Source organism: Nicotiana tabacum, chromosome 19, assembly GCF_000715075.1.
Source record: "Nicotiana tabacum cultivar K326 chromosome 19, ASM71507v2, whole genome shotgun sequence".
Taxonomy (NCBI): domain Eukaryota; kingdom Viridiplantae; phylum Streptophyta; class Magnoliopsida; order Solanales; family Solanaceae; genus Nicotiana; species Nicotiana tabacum.
The window spans coordinates 43,676,823-43,703,458 of record NC_134098.1 but is presented as its reverse complement, the minus strand read 5'-3'; the positions used below and the strand labels follow the sequence as shown (position 1 = coordinate 43,703,458).

The 26,636-nt window shown below is 39.0% G+C and overlaps 1 protein-coding gene across 1 annotated transcript; it reads right to left on the bottom strand.

Annotated features, from left to right (window-relative positions):
* Nucleotides 1–2,521: 2,521 nt before the first annotated feature.
* Nucleotides 2,522–7,350, bottom strand: LOC107819658 (uncharacterized). The gene is made up of 2 exons (XM_016645790.2): nucleotides 6,820–7,350; nucleotides 2,522–4,086 (listed from the first exon to the last, which is right to left on the bottom strand). The coding sequence occupies exons 1-2, from the start codon at nucleotides 7,059–7,061 to the stop codon at nucleotides 2,673–2,675; spliced, it is 1,656 nt and encodes a 551-aa protein (XP_016501276.1). The 5' UTR covers nucleotides 7,062–7,350; the 3' UTR covers nucleotides 2,522–2,672.
* Nucleotides 7,351–26,636: the final 19,286 nt, after the last annotated feature.

Genomic DNA, 26,636 nt, shown 5'->3' with positions numbered 1-26,636 from the left:
GACAACCAAGGTTGCAGAAGTGTGTCGCACTCTCTACAACTGAAGCGGAGTATATTGCCGCTACTGAAGCTGGCAAGGAGATGATATGGTTGAAACGGTTCCTTCAAGAGCTTGGCTTGTATCAGAAGGAGTATGTCATCTATTGCAGTCAAAGTGCAATAGACCTTAGTAAGAACTCCATGTACCATGCAAGGACCAAACACATCGACATGAGATATCACTGGATTCGAGAAATGGTAGAGAATGAATCTCTAAAAGTCTTGAAGATTTCTACAAGTGAGAATCCCGCAGATATGCTGACCAAGGTGGTACCAAGAGACAAGTTCGAATTGTGCAAAGAACTTGTCGGCATGAACTCTATATGAAAAATCGGAGTTACCTCCTTCAGGTGCATAGGACTGGAGGGGGAGATTTGATGGGTCCATCCCATGTGTAAGGAAGACATCTTCCTTTTGGCATTGAATTGTCAAGCCAACTAAAGGAATAGTAAGGAAGATTTTATGGCAAATATTTCTTTGGTTTCACATTGAATATTTGACTCTTGCCAAACTCATGAGATCATTGATGACATCAATGAAGCAATCCTAAACATTATAAATAGGTGTCTTGCTCTCATTGTAAAATACACCAACAAAGAGAGAAAGAAAGAGTGAGGTTTCACAGACAATGTATAAGAAAATAGTCTGTGAGGAAAATAGAGAGCGAGCGATATTGTAGTAAGGTGAGAATATCAAAAGAGGGTTATTTCTTTTGAGTGTTGTAGTGATCTTTGGAGTATTTTACTCAGACCTACAAAGTATAAAATTTCTTGCTATAGCGATATCATGTGCTCGTCTCGGGGCCATGGTTTTTTTCCTTATTCAAAAGGGTTTTCCACGTAAAAATCTTGGTGTCGTTGTCACTCTTTTTCTTGCTAATTACCGTATCTCGGTGCTACGTGATTATTCCGCTTTTAGTACCGTGACTATTATTTCTGTGGGGAGTTTATTCCCAACATGAACATTATTTAACTCAATTTTTGTGAATACAATACATAAACTATACTATATTTGATTAATGAACATTCTATTTATACATTGGTTTTGCACTTGTCATTTTCTAATAGCTGACTGTTCTTTTGCAAACCTTTCATTATATATTAGTTTTTGCATCTGAATTTACTGTTGAATCGCACGAAAACTTGCAGTTGGTGGACTTGTATATTAATAATGTCGATCCATACAGAGAGCTACTTGGTCGAAGAGCGCACTTCTTACTTCATTTTATTGTCGCCCTATTGTCATATCTTGTTGAACATAACTTTGGGCTTTGGTTGACCGCGTGATGATTTTGTTGAACAAGATCGAAGTCGTGGTAGTTATTTCACCCAAGATTGGGTCTCTTTACTAAGTGTTCTACCCGTGGCTTCATAAGGTATTCACGCTTGGCATATGCCTGCTCTGTCCATGATCTGTGGGATGATCGGTGGAAAAACTTAAGGACATTCTTGGGGTAATGCGTCAGGTGCCGTAATAATCAAGTAGCTCTAGAAGCATGTGTACAAGCTCGTACTGCAGGACGTGATCTTGCTTAGGAAGATAATAGAAATTATTCGCGAGGCTTGCAAATGGAGCCTGGAACTAGCTGTTGCTTGTGATGTATGAAAAAAGATCGTATTTAATTGTGCAGGCATGGACGTTTTGGATAAGGAAAAACAATAGACATTAGCATATAAATTACTAGCATTTAGCCTTGTCCCACCAGTAGCATATGGCTTCACATTTCGTAAGAGTGATGACGAAGACTACAAGCTTGTAGCAGTTGCAATGTCTTCTCTTTCGTGTGTATCATACTTGCTACCGTGAAGTTTGCTTATACACGAGAAGCACAGAAGTTAATGTGTCAAGACTGTTACTTACTGTGTTACTGCTGCAACTGTGGCCTCAGGTGTTGGTTATGCAATATGCAATTTTAATTGAGAGCCTGATGAATGACTTAGGCTGGTTTGACTCAAAATTAGCTTCCACTTTCCTCCCTGAGACAAATTGATCGAATTCAGCCTAGGCATCCTATATTAACATCTTTTTTGGTGTTACCTGTGGTAAAATTCTAGTGGATCTATTTTTCAATTCATGTCTTTTTAAGCTTTCAGAACCTTTGATAATTTTGATGCGAAATAATTGGAATGAGATGTAAGAAAGACTTTCATTTTACGAGTATACTAATATTATATTGTATATGCATGATCTTTTATACCTTGAATTTTAGCCCCTACTATGATGGCTCTTATTCCGTCCTACACGGTGTATTACTATCAGCCCTACCAAGCAACATCTCCCTACACCAGCTCGATCAGGAGATAGGGAGGGGTCGAAATCAGATTTGTTCTTTGTATTCATCAAGTATTGCATGACCCGATTAATTCAAATAAGAGTGGATAGCGAGAGGGTCCTTTTAAGAAGGAGATGACTCGGCAGATGGTCAGTGGGGGACTTCTATGGAAAAAAGAACTTAAATTGTAATTGTTTCAGTCTCATAAATCCTCTGATAGCAGAAATTATTAGACTGCCTTTACTAAATTTTCTTCTTGTTCTTAGATTTCCTTTGCACATGTAGTCACAATATAAAGTTACAGTGTAAGCCCAAAAAAAGGAGAGCTTGGTTTAAAGAATGATTTATCTAACGTTTGTAAATCAGAAATTCCATCTTGGCGATGAATTTACTGCACTTTGACGAGGTCTAGTTGGTGGCTCTAAGATGTTTCGTCTAATTGGTGGCTCTAAGTTGCTTCGTTTCTTCATGATTGAAGATACCGTTGGGCTGTAATAGTCATTGCTCCTTTGTGAAGTTGCTCCTTGGGAGTAGACCTTTCTTCCTTGCATACCGCTCCTTTGTTGTTCTAGCATTGCTCGACGAGCACCTGAATTTTTTTGGACTGTTCCCCACCTATTGTAGTTCACACAACTTTGGCTCCTCCCTACTTGCTGAAACCTTCCCTCTCTTGGGCTTGGAATATTTCGGCTTTCAGCAGTTTCAGCAGAGTACATTGTTATCTGTCCATCACTGCTGTATCCATTTTCCATTTCCAATATCTTTATAGGAGAAGAACTTGATTGAACTTCACTCTGGACCCCATTTACGGATCCAGTTGAAGCAATCTCAGCATCTGCCACCGGGTTGGACTGCCACATATCACTTGGTTTGCCTTCTCTTACTGGCTGCTGCAAGGGAGGTTTGTTGACAAAATTTTCACCAAAGCTCGATGGGATTTTTCTGGCAGGTTGTGCTGAGTCGGGAAATTTGGCAATCCTTGGCGGGAAGTTAATATTCAAAAGCTGGATGTGAGTACTTTCCTTCTTCCTAACTGGTATGGAAGTTAAATTTGGTGACTCATAAATTTCAGGAGTTCGAATTCCATGTACAGCATGAAGATCAGTAGTTAATGCTTCGTCTTCCATATTAGTTGCAACGGCAGAACAGCTTGGTCCACAGTGCTCTCTAGGTTTTGACAATCGGTTCGATGATGATGGAGTCTCCCCATTTTCAGCTTCAGTTGACTTAAAAACACGCCTCATTGTGAAGGAAGCACAAGAATGCTCACTCTTTTGACCAGCTGATATTAACCGAGTTATTGGTAACTTGGGTTTGTTGAGGTCGTCAAGGTTTCCCTCCCAATGCTGGTTTAACCAATCACATATGATGGGGATGGGTATACCGAATTGCATGGGACAGTCCTTCCTTGACGATGAAGAGGATGGTGAAGCGGATGACGATTTTGAGTGTGAAGATGTTGCAAGCTTCATAGGGTCACATACAATGAACGCAAGATTGCCATGAATATCAAAACCAGCAGTACCTGGGCTCCAGCTTATGCCATCAGTTGACAGCTTTATAAGATTATCAGTGGCTATTACTACTTTTCCTTCACCGACTGTCAACTCTTTTTTGTCGCTATACCCTAGCAAGTAAACCACATTACCCAGCTCCAGATTAGGTTTGGAACAGGTTTTAAGGTAGTGAGGCTGCTGAACATGTGCATTTGTGTCTCCATCCATGACGTCAAGGCCCACTATTGTCAGATCTAATACAGAACTGGTAATAAAGAATCTGCAAAAAATGGTACATAATCAGATGCATAAAATTGAGATAGCTAGAAGAAAGCAGAAGTTCTGTTAACAATGAACAAAATTATAAAGGACTAGAATGCATAAAAGCATTCACTCATCGGAAAGCAAAATAATTTTAGAACATATTGAATGTAACATACTAGCAAAGTGCCAAAATGCATAGCAGCCGATTGCTTTAGAACCTTTTATGATGGTAAGCAGGTAGGAGCCATATACCAATCTTCCATTTAATATGTCGCATCATATTAAACTTTAAAATAGCGGTTGCTAACACATAACAGCCTGTCAATTATATTCCAGCCTGATTTAAACTAACTAATCTTGAGTTGGTAAAACCAGCATAAGAAACAAAAGAAGTGACTTTTACATATCTGCAACTTTTAAATTAGTTAGACATTATTTGAAGCCAGAAGTGTCAACAACTTATGATGATCTTATAGTAGCCCAAAGTTAGTTCTTCCACAGATAGATTTTCAGGAAAGCATCACATTCTGGTAAACTATTCCACATGATAATACTTCATCCTGTCCTTCAAGTTTCTCCATCTCTCTGTGACATAGATCACATCAGGCAAAACTTGATATGCATGGATTTGTCATTTGTCAACTTTATTTTCAGATCATATGTGATATTCATGTATGCTACTCATTGTAAGCTGCTTTCTTTTCCTATAGATTATAAATCAGTAAACACACACAAGCAAGCAACCAATTCTGTTGCGCACACTGTACATCAGTCATGACCCATGAGATAACCTCCTTGTTGGAACACCAACTAGCCAAAACACCAGATATCATAAATGCGTTAATTAAAAATAAGTTGACAAAATCATCAAAGTTTTCTTGAAGTGCCTAAATAGGAAAAGCACTAGTAACTCCAATCTGAACTTCAATAATGTGATTGATTAAGTTGGAGAAAGAAATCTCATTCTCAAGTCCAGATCTATATTTATGATTGACTAAATTTTGACAACCTTGTTATTATTTATGTTTAACTTCGAATGACTGCGACCTGGGAACAAGAAACTCAACAAAACAATCATCAGAAGCACACAGTGAAGACAACTTAGTCTTAGAACCTTGACCAACTCTTCATGAAACTCCAGCATCTTTTCATTTATAAGTAATAGACAAACTAATTACTAACTCGTGACTAAGTTGCTCGGACTCTTCACTTTCGGTGGCGCACCCGTGTGAACACGACATAGATGTGGGGTCTGTACCGGATCTGGTCAACTGTTTTTGGGTACTTTGACCAAAATCGACAGATAAATTCAGGGCAGATACGATGATTTCTAAAACAAAATAAAAGCTAGGGTGAAATTAAAGAAAACAAAATACCTTGTATATAGAAATTTCTATGTGAGTCCTTTTTCTTTTATCTCCTCAGATTCTCCTCTCGATCAATATTTTTTCCTTCTCAGAATAATTTGTAAGTTTTTCATATAATATCTCATAATTTAGACATAATTTTATAGCTCTATTTTAGATATTTGAATTATTTTTAGCCGAATCTCCGCACCCGTATCCATACCTGGATCCGTACCCCCGAATCTTAAAATTTAGATCACATGAAGGATCCGACATTTAGATCCGCACCCGAGTCAGGGCTACTTAGACCTGTGATGCTAATTATCCCTTTTGATAACATTAGTGATTGTAAGCTTTTTTTATTTTATTCCTTTTTCCCTCTCAAGGAAGGATATGGTACTACAGGCCCAGTTCAATACACAAATACAAACTTATAAGCTTCTGCCTTCTGCTAGTATGAAGCAATTCCATGCATCAACGCCGAAACAGTATTAATAGAAACAAAGAGATCAGGCAGAACATTGACCATTTTTCTGCTGAGTTAGGTACTTAGCAACAGCTTCCATCATGATAACAAAAGCTTGAATACTAACAAACGAAATATTAGCAGCTGCTTCTTCCTTGACCTCGTACTCAATTGTGGCTTTGGTGATGCATGTTGTTTCATCCTTTTCTATGACATCAAAGCGGACCTGAAAGAATGTGAATCCGTGATCGAGAAGCCCACCTTCCACTGCCATAGCTATTTTGACCCGCTTCTCATCATCCACAACGATAAATTTTTCCTTAGCATAGGTATACAGCGGAGTTCCCGGTGGAAAGGTTAGTTTGAGGACTGTCCCAACACCGCCATCGCCTTCAATTATGTCAACTTTGTGTAGGATATGTGGGAGCTCTTTGACCACAATATTGGCCAGTTGAAGCGTGCCATAGACCTTCCAAGCTTCACTGGCAGCCGCAGCTACTTCAATCTCTTCAGAAACCGTTCCAAACATAATTTTTGGTGGTTCTAAGACTAATTCTCGGCGGAAGAAGCAATAAAGAGAAAAGCCTTTAAATTACTGAATATGCTCTTTCATGTACCTCTCTAAGTATATATAAAGGCTAGAATTAAAATGGTCTCAAATTCCACATCAAGACAAAGGTGCACACAAAGAGAATACAGCCGGCCGGCCGGCCAGTTATTCAATGTGTTTTTCGTAACAACCAATATTTTGCTCAATTATGCTGGCCTAAACAACTAACTAATTTTTTAAGTAGTAATCTAACTAACAGAACCCCAAGTCTAGAGGCAAATAGACAAGGACAAAGTTTTCATCTTTAGAAACAACACTACAATAACTGTTACAACACTACAATAAGAGAAAGAAGAAAACGAGTTAAAAAAGGAAAGGGGGCAGGACCTGTTAGGGAAAAGGGAAGAAGCGACGCCGTTTTGGAGTTGGATCTCAGCAGCTTCAGCAGCAGCAAAACAAGGGAGAATAAGGTGAGTAGTGAGCAAAAGATTCCTGTGAATCAAGAAACCAGTGCCACTAGCAGCTATGTGGGCCATAGCAGGACCTTTTGTGGTAAAAATAGAAGCTTTCATTCTCTCAGACTTGCCACCTCCATTACAGAAACACCAAGTATCTACCAAAACCCCCATTTTTTGGTTTTTGGAGTAATTTTCGTTTCAACAATAATGGGGTAACTTTAGATCCACAATTGAAAGCTAAAACTGCATATTCTTCTTTTAGCGAGCAATGTGTGTTTTGCTGTCACCTGCCAAGTTGCTTCTCACTAGTCTGTAGTTTACAGAGAGGCGTTTTTGGTTATTTGTTAGTTGTTACAGAGAAATGGTGGGACAAGAAGCTTAAAATGGGACCTTTTGGTTATCCTAAATACAGGAGAAAATGTAATGTCTTGTCGAGGAGAAGAAGACGAGACTAGAGTGAAACAGGGCTACTTCTCGGGGTCTTTTTCTTTCTTTTTATGAAATATTTTTATGAAAAAATTACAAATAATAAAATTGAGCTCCATTGTATAAAAAATTTAACTTAGAAAATACCATACAAGATTTTGATTCTGTTATCGGATAATCACATAATGTAGTATTATAATTATTCCTTTAGGAAATTAAGTAGGCTTTTCGTTAATTGCAATTTTTTTTGGATATTTTTAACTATAAAAAGTTGTAATTGTTCATAAACTTTCGTGTGATCTTTTTCCCTATATAGATCCTGATTACTTTCCCAATTTTTTCGTCAAACGTTTAAATTTTGATTTCTCCTCAATTCGAAATTTGAGCAATTTTAATAATTACTCCTATGGATATAATGTCCTCACAAGTCACAACGAGCAAATTTCAGTATACAATGATCAATGATTATTCATCATTTTATTAAGATAGGTCCAGACATCATTTAGACTGATAACCGTCTTCCTTTTCATGCTACTCCATTAGGGAAAAGATTCTTTAAAACTAAACTATTGTGATTATTAAAGAATGCTGACCAAGAGAAAACGGCCTCTTCAGAGAACACAAGTCAATTATTCTTCTTCTTTTAATTTGAAGAATCTTCTTTCATGTGTTTGACTTTAAGCGCCATTCTCCAATGTTAATAAGATTTGCTATAGTGCTAAAACATCAATAGGCTAGCACAATATTTACAATGCTAAAACATCGACTACATTCATCTATTTTGCATTCTAATTAAACAAACATTACTTTTTTTAGCTGGAGTGCAATAAAACTTGAAAGTTTACCTGGCAAATTACATTTCTTCTGGATACTTGATAGTATATATTGAAAGCTAGCTGTTATTTAGGTCTTCACACCAAATGAGATAATTTTTCAAACTTCGCACACATAACTTATCTTTTCCTTTTCTTTGTGATATATCCCTCATGTGTTCGCAAATAAATTTAGAAAGCTGAGCTGGCATATTACATCTCCTTTGGATGCAAGACAATTTGTTTAGTTTTTTTTTTCCGGTTACTAAAGATATTTATTTAACTAAAAGGTAAGTAGCATTACAATAGTCTCTCAAGGACGTCCTGTAACGCCCCGGTCAATCGTTTTGAGTATTTTAGCCCCATTTTTCCTATTTGATGCTTTACATATGTGTATTTGTAGTTACGTGACTTGCCGGGATGGTTGATTTGGTTTCAGGGAGGTTGTGGAGTGAATGGGGACACTTAGTCCTAAGGTTGGAAGCTTAAGTTGTAAGAGCTGACCGGAGTTTGACTTTTGTATAGGCGACTCCGGAATAGAGTTTTGATGGTTCCAATAGTTTCGTATGGTGATTTTGGACTTAGGCGTATATCCGAATGTGGATTTAGAGGTCCGTAGGTTGGTTTGGTGCTTTTTGGAAAAAGTTGGAAAGTAGAAGGTTTGGAAGGTTGATAGGTTTGACCGAGAGTTGACTTTGTTGATATCCGGTTCGAATTTTGGTTCCGGGGGTTGGAAAAGGTTTGTTGTGTCATTTGGGACTTGCATGCAAAATTTGAGGTCATTCATAGTTGATTTGATATGGTTCAGCATGAGTTTTGGTAGTTGAAAGTTCATTAGGCTTGAATTGGAGTACGATTCGTGGTTTTGATATTGTTTTATATGATTTGAGGCCTCGAGTAGGTCCGCATTATGTTTTGGGATTGGTTGGTATGTTTGGACGGGGTACCAGGGCCCCCGGGGGGTATTTCGGATTGAGTTTGGACCATTTGTGGACTTAGTTGTATTGTTGAAGCATTCAGGTTTCTGGTGTTTTTGCATTTGCGGAGGGCTTGGTCGCAGATGCAGCATATCAATCGCAGAAGCGGAGAAAGGCTGGGGGAGGCTGTGTCCATAGATGCGAACCATGGAGCGCAGGTGCGGCCAGTTGTCCGCTTAAGCGCACTCGCAGGTACGAAGGAATGATCCGCAAAAGCGAATGGTCGGGGGATTAATGAGTTCCGCATCTATGATGGATTTTCCGCAAATGTGGCATTGCAGGTGCGACTATTTAGACCGCATGTGCGATTTTGCTGGACAAGATTAAATATCGAGGGTTTGGTCTTTTTTCTCATTTTTAGAATTGTGGAGCTCGATTGAGGGCGATTTTTGGAGAACTTTTCATCACAATTGAAGGGGTAAGTGACTTTTACTTAATTTTGGTATTAGTTATTGATTACCCATTGATTATTACACTTAATTTATAAGGATTTAAGGTGGGATTTGAGAGTTTTTGGACTATGTTATCGGAGAGTGAGATTTGATGATTTGAGGGTCGATTTGAAGTTGGAATTGGATGAAACACATGCATTTGGACTTGTATCGGAATGGGTGTTCAGAATTTAGGAGTTTTATCGGGTTCCGGGGTGCGGTCCCGAGGTTGGCTTTTTGCGTTGATTTTTTGATTTTGGTTAAAGATCTGAACTTTATCATTTGGAATTATTTCTTATGGCTTTTATTGATGATATTAAGTTATTTTGGCTAGATTCGAGTCGTTCGATGGTTGATTCACGCGGGAAGAGCTTATTAAAGGATTGATTTAGCTTGCTTGAGGTAAGTATCTTACCTAAACTTGGTTGAGGCACTAGTTGCCTGAGTTATTTGTGATAGCTACGTGCTATGGGTGGCGCACATATGTGGGCCTAAGCCCATGTGCGTGCACTGGGGTATTTTCCATGCCCGGGGTAGTGCTTAGGCCATGATATGCCTTGAATTAACTGCTAAGCTTCGTACTGGAATGTTCCTCTTAACTGTACCCCTGTTGTGAGCTATTTGAGCCATGTTTGAGGTTCATAGAGGTTAAATTCCTGATTAAGCCTGGTAGTTACTATTTTGTGATGTATTTACCTGATTTAAGTTATGATATCACACTTGCACATGCATACACCTTAGCATGTCACTTATACTAGTCCAGGAGTGTGACATTTAATGTTCTTTGATCATGTACATGTATTCTTGCATGTCTGCTTTATGTGTGATATGGATTGGATTGGTAGCCTGTGACCACACCGGGTGGACTGTGATATTGTGCATGTGACCACGCCGGGCGGATCATGGTATTGTGCTTGTGACCATGCCAGGCGGATTGTGATATTGTGCCTGTGACCACGCCAGGCAGATTGTGATATTGTGCCTGTGATCACGCCGGGCGGATCCATAATATTGAGCATGTGACCATGCCAGACGAATTATAATATTGAGTCTGTGACCATAACGGGTGAATTATGATTATTTTACGTGACTACGCCGTAAAACATGTGGATATGGATCTATCCCCCTAGGATCACCCTCTCATGTGCCTTCTTGATGGTGCAAACACGGATTGAGGAAAACTAATCAGTCGTTTGGTACGGTTATGGAAATTCTGAGGAAAATCTTGCCAGTATTTGATTTGGTTATTGCATTTCATCTTTACTTGCAACTTTCTTGACTGCTATATGCTTTAATTGCATATCTACTTTATATGCTTGATTTTGACTGAGCGGAGCATGTAAATAATTGTGTGCATCAAGGTGGTTCTTTCAGAGATTCATGACTTGATCATATTATTGTTCTGTACTTGTTGCATTTATGAACTTTACAGGTGATTAGCGAGTATCATTTATAATTCTTGCTTCTATTAGCTCGCCGAGGTTAGTTATGATACTTGCTGAGTACATGGGGATGGTTGTACTCATACTGCACTCTACACTTAATTGGGCAGATTCAGGTGTCGGACCCAATCATCAGTAGCTGAGACGTATAGCTGAGTTGGTCACTGAGAGACGAGGTAGAGTTGTATCTTGACCGCAGTCTGTAATGACCCGACCGATCGTTTTGAGCTTTAGCATTCCTTTTAGTGGTCCGAGTTCGTGAGTGGCTTTATATTTTGTATTATGACTTGCGTGCATGGTCGGATTCGATTTTTGGATATTTCGGGATTGATTTAGATGAGTGATTCTCATTTTAGAAACTTAAGCTGAAAATATTGATCGGGGTTTGACTTTTATGAAAATGATCTCGGAACTGTGTTGTGATCACTCTAGTAGGTTCATGTTGTGATTTTGGACTTGGACGTTGCTAGGTTGATTTGGCTTGTTTTGCCGAAAGTTGGCAATTTGAGGTTTAGAAATTTCTTAGGTTTGACCGTAGGTTGACTTTATGGCTACCGGGTTCGAATTTTGGTTTTGGGACTTGGAATAGGTCCATTTTTGTATTTGGAACTTGTCTGCAAAGTTTGGCGTTCCGAGTTGATTTGATAGGAATCAGACGCGTGGTTATGTTTTTTGAAGTTCTTGAGTTTCAATGTAAATTTCATGTATTTTGAGGTCCGATTCGTGGTTTCGGCTGTTATTTTGAAGTTTTTATTGCGCGAGCGAGTTCGTATGATATTTTAGACTTGTATTGATGTTTGGTGTAGAGCCCCGAGGGTTCGAGTGAGTTTCAGATGCGTTTCGAGGTGTTTGAAAGAGTTTCAGTTTTGCTGGTTTTAGAACAAGTGCTTCAGGTCTTGCAAATGCGAGATATGGTTCACATTTGTGAACCTCGCATTTTCAAGGTTAGCTAGGGATTGCATGGTTCGGTTTTGCGAACTGCTTCTATGCAGGGTGGTCGCAATTGCGATTATTTGATCGCTTTTGCGGAATGGGTGGACTTCGTAAATGAGAAGTCTGTGTCGCATTTGCGACTTTCCCTGGGTTCATCAGGCATCGCATTTGCGATGGTTTGTCCACATTTGTGAACCCTGGATCGCATTTGCAACATCTGCACCTGAACATAAGGGCCAGAAACGGGGCTTAGCTTCATTTATCATATTTTGGAACCCTAAACCCGATAGGAGGCGATTTTGAGGAAGTATTTTTACATACAACTATTGGGTAAGTGATTTTCATCAATTTTCAATTATATTACATGATTATATATGAGCTTTAGCATCTAAATCATGAGATTTGAAGGAAAATTCTTTTTTTTTGGGGGGGGGGGGATTTTGTCTATATTTTGAAAAATAAAAATTTGAGATTTGAGAGTCGAATTGGACTCGGATTTGAAAATAAAATACATATATGGACTTGCAGGGTTATGGGTAGTCGAGATCTACCCTTGGGCTCGAGTTTCGACCGAGTGGGCCCGAGGTTGACGTTTGTTGACTTTTGAAAATTTGTGTAAAGATCCTTGCTTTATTTATTGAAATTGGTTTCTCTTGCATTATTTGATGATATTAAGTCATTTTTTGCTAGATTTGAGCTGAGCGGAGGTTAATTTTAAAGGGAAAGCTATTTTTGAGTGTTGATTTGGCCTAATTGAAGTAAGTATCTTGTCTAACCTTATGTGGGAAAAACTACCCCATAGGGATTGGTTTAATTGAACTATTTGAATTGCGTGGAAGATGTGTACACAAGGTGAAGAGTGTGTACACGGCCTTATATGTGGAAAATGATCGGTTTAGACTCTTAGGTTTCTTATATGCATTTAATTGAAGTTTTCATTTCATGTTATATCTTCCATTGTCGAGTTCACTCTTACATGCTTTAATTGAAGTTGATATTATATGTTATCTCTTTCATTGTTGAGTTATTCCTATTCGAAGTCATTATTACATGTTATCTCTTTCATTGTTGAGTTTATTCTTCCGTTTCATTGAGTTGTTGTAATTCTTGTGTTGATTTACTTACCATAGTCTCATGTTATTATTGTTGTTGTTGTTGTACTCGATGTTGTTGAGTCGTGAGCTGTGTATTGTTATGGTATTGGTATTATTGTTATGGCAATGTTGTGGCATATGGGCACGGGTGGTACGAGTTGTTATGTTGTGTGGTTGTGTTTTTGGCACATGTGAAATTATTGAGAAGATTGTCGGGGTGTTTGCACGTGAGTTGTCTGTGCTATTGTTATTATTGATATTTGCACATGCGGTGAGATAAGACGGGCTATATATGTTGGGTTTGCGCATGTAGCGAGACAAGGTGGGATAATTATTTATGTGCGTGTGGCGAGACATGGCGGGCATTTACTTTATAATTGCGCACATGGCGAGACAAGGGGGACTATGTCGGGGATGATTTGTGATGGCCTTGGGGCATTGTTATTGATGATATTTTTGTGGTGGTGTGACTTTCTTGTGTGTGTCATGCATATTACGGGTTTTTTGTGTTGTTTCCAATGTGCTACTCAGTGTCTCTGATTTTACCTATTGACTTGAGTTGTGATAGTACACTTGCACAAGCATATACCGTAACATGTCACCTATATCAGTCCAGGAATATGAATCTTGATATTTATTGATCATGTACGTGTATTCTTGTATACCTTCCTTTTGTGTATGGATTGGACTGGTGGCACATGAGTTGTCCGTGCGGATATGAGATATTGTTACTATTGGCACGTGAGTTGTCCGTGCGGATATGAGATATTGTTACTATTGGCATGTGAGTTGCCCGTGCGGATATGAGGTATTGTTACTAGTGGCACGGGAGTTGTCCATGTAGATCTGAGGTATTAATGGTATTGGCACGTGGGTTGTCCGTGCGGTTATGATCGATAATGTGAGCACGAGATGCCATGTGATTATGATTCATGATTTAAGACTTATGATTTGTGATTATGAGGTGTGGTATCTCGGGGTGATTCTTGTGTAGACCTTGTGATAGAACGGTTTGATTATTTGGTCGTCATTTTTTTTCCTTAATTGATTCCACTGCTACTTGCTGCAATATCACCTGTTTACCTCTTGTTGTTATTTATTGATTCTACTTTCCATTGCTATCGTTATATTGTTATTCTTCCATGTTTAGCTTTACATTGAAATTTGTGTCTCTGTAGCCTTATATTAATATCTTGCACAGGTTATTATGTCTAGTAGGTGTCTTGACTTGAATGTTGCCACTACTCCATCGAGTTTAGTCTTGATACTTACTGAGTACCACTGTGCTGTACTCATGCTACGCTTCTGCATATTTTTGTGCAGATCCAGGTACCTCGGAGTGTGTCGGTCATTAGTTGGTTATTGGAGATTCGCTACGAAGAATTCAAGGTATACGTGCCATTGCGTTCGCAAGCCTCAGAGTCACCTTCTGGAGTTTTACTTCATTCTGTTTATTTTTACTCCAAGCAATGAGGTATTTGATATTCTAGTACTCTCAGTAGAGCTTATGACTCCGTACTACCATTTTTGAAAAATGTATAACTATTGATTATTTTTAGCTATGTATGTCATTTACTAGTTCATGTTTAATGGTTAAATGGTTTAAATCTATTAATAACTCAGCATGTGTTAGGAGTACCTAGTCCTAGGGACTAGGTTCCCTCACGATCCTCAAGGTGGAATTTTGGGTTGTGACAAGTTGGTGTCAGAGCTCTAGGTTCATAGATGCTACGAGTCATAAGCAAGTTTAGTAGAGTCTTACGGAGACGTATGTGCTTATTTTCGAGAGGCTACAGAACTATTAGGAAACTTCACTTCTTTATTGATTTTGGTGTTTGAGCCTTGTCATTCTATTCTCTCATAAATGGTGAGGACACGAGCTGCAGTTATCGATGATGTCTCCCTCAGAGCCAGTGTTGCTAGAGGCCGGAGCAGAGGCAGAGGCCGAGGAGGAGCACGTGCTACAACTAGAGCACCTGCCAAAGCAACAGCTGAGGAGCCACCAGTAGCTTTGGTTGGGGGATAGGCACCTGAGGTGCCTGTTGCTACCCCTTCAAGAGACTTTGGCACTTTTCCTGAGATTGTTTGATACATTGGCTCAAGCGGGATTGATTCCGGTTGCACCAGCTACATCACAGGCTAGGGGAGGAGATCAGACTCCCGAGGACCATACTCCAAAGTAGCGGGTCCATGTTGATCAGGTTCCGGGTGTTATGCCAGCACAAAGCATTCTTCCGGTTCAGCCAAAGGCATCATAGGAGGAGCAGAAAAGGCTTGAGAGGTTTAAGAAGTATGATCCTTCTACTTTTAGTGGCGCAATTACTAAGGATGCGCAGGGTTTTCTGGACAAGTGCCATCGTATTCTTCGCACTATGGGCATCGTGGAGGTGAGCAGAGTAGCCTTTGCTACATTTTAGCTATTAGGGGCGGCATATAGATGGTGGCAGGCTTATGAGAAGGGTATGCCAGTTGATGCAACGCCACTCACTTGGACTTAGTTTTCAGATATGTTTTGAGGAAGTTTGTTCCTTAGACCCTCCGGGATGCGTGGCGCACGAAATTCGAGCAGCTGCATCAGGGCACTATGATAGTGTTGGAGTATGCCATCGGGTTCAATAAGTTGTCCTATCATACACCTGCGTTGGTTTTTACAGTCAGAGAGCAAATCTGAGGATTCATCGAGGGGCTCAGTTATGGTCTTAGATTCAGTATGGATGGGGAGTTGGAGACAAATACTATTTTTCAGCAGGTTGTGAAAATTGCTAGGAGGATGGAGCGCATCCGCGGTCTAGAAAGGGAGGATAGGGAGGCTAAGAAGCCTCGTGGACTGGGAGGATATACTGACCCTATTTTGGGGGCAAAACGCGTCATGGTAGAGGTTTTTTTGGTCAACCTATTCAGTATGCACTTTAGGTTTCCCGTGGTGCTTCAGATATCCATGGGGTCCCAGAATAGCCGTTCCGGACAGCTTCCATAGCCACATCAGCGGAGAGGTTGCTTTGAGTGTGGGGATATTAGGCACATGGTAAGGGATTGTCCCAAACTTCGGGCGGGTGTACCACAACGGGTACTCATACTATAGGTTATGCTCCAGTTTCTACTATACATACACAACCATATAGAGATGGGGAATAGGCGGGTAGAGCGCATCCTAGAGGGGGAGGCCCAGCCTGTTGTTATGCTTTTCCTTGTTGGACTGAGGCTGCTGCACCAGATGATGTCATCACAGGTATGGTTTCGGTTGGTTATAGAGATGCATTAGTATTATTTTGATCTGGTCCCATTTATTGGTAAGATTCATCCTACCTTGCTTCATATATGGTTGTTTTTCGTGATTCTTTTACTCTTTTTATGTGTTCACGCCAGTTGGGGGATTCTATTGTGATAGCCCATGTCCATCGTTCTAGTTTGGTCTTTATCGAGGGTCATGAGGCTTGGGTGGACTTTATGTTAGTTAATACGTTAGGTTTTGATGTAATTTTTGGATAGTTTGGCCCTGACTTGTGATTTGGATGCCTTACAAGTGTGGGAAGTCTATTACGTGTCATGGTTTTGTTCTATGAGATTGAGTTAGTATAAGATTTTTTAGTTCTCGGGATGTTTATCTTACTTGTGATTCCAAGTGGAGGATGGGAACCTTGTGTTCTTTGTGGATATGTGTGTTTGTACTGATCTATGTGCCACAGTGGAGTTATGTTAGGGTAAGATTCGTTGAGGTGGTTGCGTGTTTCTTGCTTCTTCCTTATGGATTGGATCCATAGTATGGTACCGATAGGGAGTCGTACCTATTTTACTTGTTTAATAGTTCTCTCATGTGTGATCACGTCCAATTCACACTCAATTAAAGAGTATGAAATGGTCGTTGCAATTATAAAACCCAACGCAAGTCAGGGTCGAATCCACAGGAAGTTTAAGTTGGTGTTAAGTAAACGCTCAAGAAAAAGAACTTGAAATAAACAAATTTAACTTTCAAACAACAGTGAGAAATTGCTATCTAAATTAACTTCTAGGAGAGTTAACTAACTAATAAGCAAATAAGGATTGCAATATTTTTGATGTTTTTGTCAAATAAGTGAAAAACCTAGGGATTTAACATTCACTTACTGTAAACCTAATGGATAGAGTAAATCTATTCTTGTTTAGTAGATCGAGGTATGTTATGACTCTCAATGCTCAAGTATCCGCTCAATACCTCTCGATCAAAGAGTGATTATGCCTAAATTGGCGTTCTCAAGACCAAATGGGTAGCAATCTAAACAATTGATATGAGTCCAAGTGAGATTATTCCTATCTCTAGTTCAAATCCTTTAATCAAACTAATCAAAACTTCAACTAGTTCAATTTCTTGTTAGCCAAGTTTTCCTAGACTAGGTTCATCTTTCTCAAGTAAGAACTAAGTCAAATAGGCATGAATCAATGTTTGCAACTATTAATTCTAGATATAAAGCATAAACAAGTCTAAATAACATACACCCAATCAATAACAAGCATTAATATTAAATAACCATAAGTTTTACACACTAGGGTTGGGTCACAACCCTAGATAAAATCTAGCTATTCATAATCATAGACATAGAAAATGGAAAAGAAGAAGTAATTGAATGACATAAAACTAAAATTAAAAGGTAAAATTAGTGGGTCTTCTCTAATTGTAGTCACAAATTTGCCAAAATGTCTAAGTCTAACCGCTTACAGCTGCTACAGTACAAAAGTTTCCCTAAAAAGTGTTTCTTATCTATTTATAGTGCTCTGAAATTTGCTAACAATAACTCCCTTCGGGAGGTTCTATGGCCGTATAATTTCATATGTGGTCCGCACTTCAGTGTGTTGCCCTTGCAGTGCTTGTTAGTTGGAGAAATTCTGTGGCCGCACATAAACTTTTCCTGCCGCACAATTTGGCTGCGAACTGCGCTTCAAGGAGTCTTCAGACTTGCTCTTTTGCTTCTTCTCTGTTCTCTCAATCTTGTCAGTGTGAGTTTCAAATACGACCGCACATTTTGGTGTGCGGACCGCACTACTGCTAGGATCCTCTGAAGCTTTAGGGATTAGTTTGCAGTCGCACTTGACTTTCTGCGGGCAACATCTGCATTTGCGTCCGCAAAATAAATTCTGCGGACGACACATCTCTTTGTACTTCTCCTCTTTGTCTATTTAGGCTGGGACATCTTCTCTTTGAGTTAGATTTCTTCATTGAGCTCACATCCTCCCGTATACCTGCAATTCACATATTTTTATTAGATTCAGAAACAAAAATCACTACTTTCAGACTAAAAACTAAAGCAAGAAGTTATTAATAAGTAGTTAAAATCCACACTTATTAATGTGTTTCTCTACTCTATGCGAACGCAGACCTTGGTTCGCAAACGCGAAGGTATGTGGGAAATTAAGCCATCCCGAACGCGAAAATTACCTCGCGAATGCAAAGGCCATTTGGCTGGTGCTTCGCGAACGCGAAAAAACACCTGACACCTAGGTATTAAAAGAGCTGAAAGTCGGGGTTTGAACCATTTATCACTATTTTTGAAGTTAGAGTTCGGCCTAGAGGCGATTGTGAAGAGGTTTTTCATCCCCACTTCATTGGTTAGTAAATTTTAACTTGTCTTGTTGTGTTTCCATAATCAGCCATTGATTTTAACCTTTAATCTAGGATTTTCATAGTAGAAATTAAGAATTTGGATAGAAATTTAGAATTTTATAAAATTGAGATTTAGACCTCAAATTAAGGTCAGATTTCGAAATAAATCAAATAATCGGGTTCAGGGATGAATGGGTAATCGGGTTTTGGTTCGAATCTCGAGTTTTGACTAAGCGAGCTCGGGGTTGACTTTTTTCAATTTCATCAAAGATCGAATATTTTTCACTCGTGGGTAGTTTCTAAAGCTTATTTTGAATTATTTGAACTATGTTTGGCTAGATTTGACCGGTTTGGAGGCTAATTCTTAAAGAAAATCCGTGGTTGAATATTCATTTGATTGCGGAAAGAGGTAAGTGGTATGTCTAACCTTGACTTGAGGGAATTAGGACTAGTTGGACTATTTGCTATGTGAACTATGAAGGGAGTCAGCGTATATGCAAGGTGACAAGTGTATATGTGCCATCATGGGATTTAGCATGCGGGGTTGGGCTATTTATTTTTTTTGTCTTCATTTATTCCATGTTATCTCTTTTATATGCTTTAATTGTTACGTGTTATTACCTAACATTTATGCTTTATTTGTTAATTGCTATTTAATTATTACTTCTTTTATTTGTACATTTCTCACCCAATATATGTTTACCTGTGACATGCTTCTAATTGTATAACTTGTGTATTTTCGTTGTCTCATGTTCTACTTGCTTTTAGCGTTCTTATATTATTTGAGGTACTTTATTATGTTATTCCGTTTATGTGAGTCTTTTAGTTGTTTTGGTATTATTGTTTTGACTTGGTTTGGGCTTTTGAAGTATTGTTTATTCTTCGTTTGTTTCGGTAGTTTCTTAATGTTCCGCATGTTTCATTCCTCTTTGTGTTGATATTATGAAAATATTGGTGTTGAGTTGTTTATGTTAAAAAATTGATGTCGTGGGATCGAGTTGCGCACCGCAACAGTATGAATATGAATTTATATAGTGGGATCGGGTTGCACGCCGCAACGATATTGAATTGACATGATGTAATATGAAGAAATAAGGTCGGAATATGATATGAATATGATGATATGGTAGGATCGGGTTGCGCACGATAACAGATTTGATATGTTATAGGTTGTTTGTGGTTGTAGAGATTGTATTCGGTATTGTGATATGAGGTTTGAGATTTTGTTACTGTGGGGACCTTTTAGTAGTGGACTTACGGGTCCGGTTATTTGACTTTACTGTTTTATTTTTATTATGTTTCTGTTATTTTTGTTTCATACAGGTTTATTGAGAGTGTCTTGTCATAGCCTCGTTACTACTTCGTCAAGATTAGGCTCGACACTTACAGAGTACATGGGATCGATGGTACTCATATTACACTTTTGCACTTCTTGTGCAAATACTGATGTTGGTCACAGCGGCGCGTAGTGGAGACTGCTTGGATTCAACCGCATTTGGAGACTTGAGGTAGAGCTGCTGGCGTTCGCAGTCCCTGAAGTCCACTTCTATCCTATTTTTAATGCTTTCCTTATTTCAAACAATTGTATTTCGTTCAAACTTTATCTATAGAATCCTAGAATGCTCATGTATTCGTGACTCTACGCTACAGGGTATGTATTATATCTATTTCAGACTATCATATTTTATTATTATTATTATTATTAATGTTTTAATTTAAATTGTTAAAACTGGTTAAGTAGTTAGCTAACGTTGGCTTGCCTAACAAGTGAAATATTATGCGCCATCACGGCTCCGAGGTTGGGATTCCGGGTCGTGATAGTGACACAAGTAGTCGAGAAACTACTGAATAAGTACAAGTCTAAATACATGATCACAACTGTCTGTGAGAAAGAAAATAGACAGGAGATAAATAAGGACGAGAACTCCATGTGCTGCAGATCGAAATAGTATGACAACTCACCACGAAGTCTTCAATAACACACTCCTACTCAGCTCAAAGGGTACCGCAATACCAGTTTCAGAAGCTACACAAAAATTTGCAGAAGTGTAGTATGAGTACACCACAGTTGGTACCCACTAAGTATCAAGTCTAACCTCGAAGAAGTAGTGGCGAGGCTAGATGTGTCCGAATATTTACAACACAGCAATAATAACAAGCCTGGAGCTGGAACAGTAAATATCCTCATGATCAAAAGGTATCACGATATAAATAGTCAAAATACATAAAGCATGCTTTTCCAATTCAACATATAATCATAACGCTTCTCAAGTATGGCAAGTAAAGCTGGCTGCTTCAATCAACAGAGTCGGGGCTCCCAACTAGAATATACATATAACATGCAACAATTAGCATTTAAATTACTGCCGCTAAATAAATCAATAATACGAATGCATGCAAAAACTGGTACATAATCTATGTACCCTGATACAAGATCTATGTATCCCGATACAAAATTCATGTATCATAATGACCCGATACAAAATCCATGTATCGACCCGGTACAAAATCCATGTAATGACCACGCTCATAGGGCCCAAAGTAACATGGGTAATCACCTGACTCTGGAGGGATGGTACCATATTCAAGCGCAAAAAGGAGCATAATAGCATCACTCATAAATCGGATATCTCCTCATAACGTCTGTGCTATAATTGTATTTCTCCCGCACGCTTTATCTTTCATGCCAAAATCCACAATCCAAATCGAGTATCCTTATTTAAAATGTATGCATATGCTCAAGAATTACAGATAAAAGGTGCACGGGGACTTAATAAAAATCATACGGATATGTGCTCATGAAATCTCTATATGACTACAGCCAATTTAAGCAATTCACATATCAAGGATAAGTTCCCATGTCTTCTTAAAGAATCATAATTCTAGGCATGATTTCCAACATGAATAAGAGAGCAAACGTAGTCACAAAATCTAAACAAATCATGAATCAAATGAGCACATAATCAAAACAAGGCATACAATATTCAAGTTCTATCTCAGTCATGATATAAACATGGTAAGTGCATATACGCCCCCACCATGTATATACACCACCCTAATACCTTAATGACGTAGCAATCAAGTCAAATCCTAGGGGTTTCCCTCTTAACAAGGTTAGTGTAACGACTCGACTGATCGTTTTGAGCTTTAGCATGTCATCCGTTAGTTTGGACCTTGAGATTTGCATTATTTTTATTATGACTTGCATATGCAGCTGGTTTTGATTTTCGAGAAGTTCGGAGTTGATTTTGAAGAATAATTATCAATTCGGAAGCTTTAAGTTGGAAGAGTTTACCAAGGTTTGACTTTTGAGTAAACGACCTTGGAATCGAGATTTGAAGATTCCAATAGATTCGTAAGGTGATTTCGGACTTGAGCGTATGTTCGGGTTGAGAATCGGATGGTCCAGGAGTAATTCGGCGCTTATTGTTGAAAGTTTGCATTTTTGAAGGTTTTCTAATTTGCTAAGTTTGACTTGTAGTGGACTTTGGTGTTATCAGACTCCGGGCGGTGTTTCGGGGCCTTGGATAGGTCCATTTAATTGATTATAACTTAGGTGTGAAGTTTTCTAGTTATCCGAAATGTCTAATGTAATTCAAATACGTTCGACGAAGTTTGAAGGTTTGAAAGTTAATAGAAGAATTTTGAATGTCGATTCATGATTTTGATGTTGTTCGTGGCATTTCGAGCCTTTGGATGAGTTTGGATAAGGTATGGGGACTTGTTGGTATAATTTGACAGGGTCCCGGGGTCCTCGGATGTATTTCGGGATAGTTTTGGACCAATTCCTTTTGATTTGAAGTTGCTGGTTTTTGGTGTCACTGGTATGCATCGCGATCGCGGAGAAGGACTCGCTATCACAAAATGATATGTGGAGCTAGGGAGAATTTGTTCTTCGAGATCTTAGAAGGAGGTTCATGATCGCGCCATGTGATATGTTTATGCTTCACGTTTGTGTGGTGAGGGTCACAAACACAATGGGTTAGTGAGGCTGGCCTGGGATGGAAGTTGCTCTATGCGATTGCGTAAGGACTATCGCGATCGCGGAAGACAAATTGCTGAGGCTGGAAGATTGGCCTTCGCATTTGCGTAGTTAGACTAGCGTTCGCGTAGGCTTGGCAGGCTGAGGGTCACGATCATGAGGTGGTCCTCGCGTTCACGAATAAGGATTTCTGGGCGAGGCTGGTTTGGCCTTCACGATCGTGAGAGTACGTCTGCGATCGCGAAGAAGGACGTATGGGCAGTGTATACGATTGCAAATTGGGCCTTAGCTCATTTTCATCTTATTTCTCTCATTGGATCCAATTTTGGGGCGATTTTGGAGAGGTATTTTATTCATCTATCATAAGGTAAGTGATTCCCATTCATTGTGAGCTAAATACATAGATTATATATGGATTTAAACATGAAAATTAGTAGAAATTATAAAATTTTGGAAGAAAACCTAGAAATTGTATTTTTGAGTTTTGACCACGGAATTGGACATGGAACTAGGAATAAATTATATTTGATTTCGTGGTGCTATGGATAATATTTATCTTTGAGAATTTTCAGAATCGGGGCACGTGGGCCCGGGGGTTGACTTTGTTGACTTTTCGTGTGGAGCAGGTAATTATTTCTAATTATTTAATTACGAGTCTTTGAGTATATTTTGATTGGTTTGTACGTTCTTTGACTAGTTTCGGATCATTTAGAATTGGTTTGAGGTGTTAGAGAGGCGTTGGAACCGGTTATCGAATTTTGGAGCCAGGTAAGTCTCCTATCTAACCCTGTAAGAGGGAATTTACCATGTATGTGCTATATTTGTTACATGCTATGTGTTATGGGAGCTAAGCACGTATAAGGTGACGAGTGTCCTTGCGTATGCTAGATTCTTGATTATGTCCGGGTAGACTTAGACTCACACCATATTTTAATTGTACTACTTGAGTTATCCTCTCATGTTTTGATGCTTTAATTTATATTTTAGCCTGATACTAGACTTGCATAGAGTATCAAACTTTGCTATTTTAGATACTTGACGCGCTACTTGATAGGTCGCAAAAATTATAGTTCTATTCATGGATTTCTCCTGCTTTGTACGTATTTATCCGAAAGTTTTTTGAAGTTCATAACTCACACATATATTCATGAGTTGGTCTAGTGACCCGTCTAGATTTGCTTTATTTGTATTATGATATGCATGTGCAGTTGGTTTTGATTTTCGAGAAGTTCGGAGTTGATTTGGAAGAATAATTGTCAATTTAGAAGCTTTAAGTTAGAAGAATTGTTCAAGGTTTGACTTTTGAGTAAACGACCTCGGAATCGAGATTTGAAGTTTCCTCTAGATTCGTAAGGTCATTTCGTACTTGAGCGTATATTCGGGTTGAGTATCGAATGGTCCAGGAGCAATTCAACGCTTATTGTAAAGTTTGTATTTTTTAAGGTTTCCGAATTTGCTAAGTTTGACTTGTTGTGGACTTTGGTGTTATCGGACTCCGGGCGGTGTTTCGGGACCTTGTATAGGTTCATTTAATTGATTGAAACTTGTGTGTGAAGTTTGCTCGTTATCTAAAATGTCTAAGTGTAATTCAAATGTGTTCGACACAGTTTGAAGGTTTGAAAGTTAATAGAAGGATTTTGATCGTCGATTGATGATTTTGATGTTATTCGTGGCATTTCGAGCCTTTGGATGAGTTTGGATAAGGTATGGGGACTTGTTGGTATGACTTGACGGGGTTTTGGGGGCCTCGAATATATTTCAGGATTATTTTGGACCAATTCCTTTTGATTTGAAGTTGCTGGTTTGTGGTGTCAGTGGTATGCATCGCGATCGCGGAAAAGGACTCGTGATCACGAAGTGATATGTAGAGCTAGGGAGAATTTGTTCTTCGCGATTGTGGAAAGAGGCTCATGATCGTGCTATGTGATCTTTTTATGCTTCACACTTGTGTGTTTATGTCACCGAACGCGATGAGTTAGTGAGGCTGGCCTGGGATGAAAGTTGCTCTACGCGATCGCGAAAGGACTATACGATCGCGGAAGACGAATTGCTTTGGTTGGAAGATTGACCTTTGCATTTGCGGAGCTGGGCTCGCGTTCACGTAGGCTTGGTAGGCTGAGGGTCGCGATCACGAGGTAGTCCTCGCGTTCGTGAAGAAGGATTTCTGGGTGAGGCTGGTTTGGCCTTCACGATCGCGAGGGTGCTTCCGCGATCGTGAAGAAGGAAGTATGGGCAGTGTATACGATTGCAAATTGGGCCTTAGCTCATTTTTATCTTATTTCTCTCATTGGATCCAATTTTGGGGCGATTTTGGAGAGGAACTTTCTTCATCTATCCCAAGGTGAGTGATTCCCATTCATTATGAGCTAAATATATGGATTATATATGGATTTAAACATAGAAATTAGTGGAATTTTGGAAGAAAACCTAGAAATGGTATTTTTGAATTTTGAGCACGGAATTGGACACGGAACTAGGAATAAATTATATTTGATTTCGTGGTGCTATGGATAATATATCTTCGAGAATTTTCAGAATCGGGGCACGTGGGTCCGGGGGTTAACTTTGTTGACTTTTCGTGTGGAGCTGATAATTATTTCTAATTATTAAATTACAAGTCTTTGAGTATATTTTGATTGGTTTGCGCGTTCTTTGACTAGTTTCAGATCATTTAGCATTGGTTTGAGGTATTAGAGAGGCGTTGGAACCGGTTATCGGATTTTGGAGCGAGGTAAGTCTCCTATCTAACCTTGTAAGAGGGAATTTATCATGTATTTACTATATTTGATACGTGGTACATGTTATGGGAGCTACGCACGTATAAGGTGACGAGTATCCGTGCGTATGCTAGATTCCAGTTTAGATGCTTTAATTTATATCTTAGCCTGATACTAGACTTGCGTAGAGTATCAAACTTTGCTATTTTAGATACTTGACGCGCTACTTGATTGGTCGCGAAAATTATACTTCCTTTCAAGAATTTCTCCCCCATTGTACGTATTTTTCCGAAAGTTTCGTGAATTTTATAACACACACATTTATTCGTGAGTTTGACCAGTGACCTGTCAAAGTTTCACTATTCCTATGGGATTGGGTTGAACGCCTCAGCAGTACCATTATGTGATCGGTTCGTTCGCCTTGGCATTATTATGAGATGCATCTATGGGTCGGGTTGTACAACCTCGGTAGTGCATACTATTATTATGGGATCAGGCCGTTCGACCACCGCATGATATTGTACCATCACTCTTATGGGATCGGGCCATTCGCCTCGACAGAATCGTTTGTAATATTCGATAAGGTGTCAGCATACCAATGTGTCTTTTTGACTTGAGATGATATATTTTATTAGTTATTGATCTTATATATGTTCCAATAGAGGTAATATTCAATATTTGAGGATTTTGTATTTACTCTTCAGTTGAAGATCGTGTTATGCACATTTATCTATTTTTATTACTTTTACTTGTCATGCTTCATACCTGTCTACTTTTATTGTACTTTGATTATTGAATCACTAGTAAGTGTCGATGTCGACCCCTTGTCACTAGTTCATCGAGGTTAGGCTAGATACTTATTGGGTACACGTTGATTTACGTACTCATACTACACTTCTGCACTAATTGTGTAGGTACTGAGACAGGTACATTTGGCTGTCATCTTGGCGCGTAGGCGCAACTGCTAAGGAGACTTTGTGGTGAGCTGCATTCCATGTTACGATCAGCAGCACGCGGAGTACTTATCCTATTCATTTACTTTATTCTGTCTATTTTATATTCCAGACAGCTGTTGTAGTAATATTGTATGTTCCAATAGATGCTCATGCACTTGTGACACCGGGTTTGGGGGATTCAGATTCTCGTTCTTGATTGTATTTCCGTTATGATATTTGAATTTATATTTCGACCACGTTCGAACGTTTAATATAATATCAGTACTTTTCTATAAAAACATAGAAAGTCTGCTTATATATTTCATCACTTGATATAAAATGTGTTATGGACTATCGACCGGCAAGTTGATAAATTGTTGGCTTGCCTAACGACAACATTGGTCGCCATCACGGCCTATGGT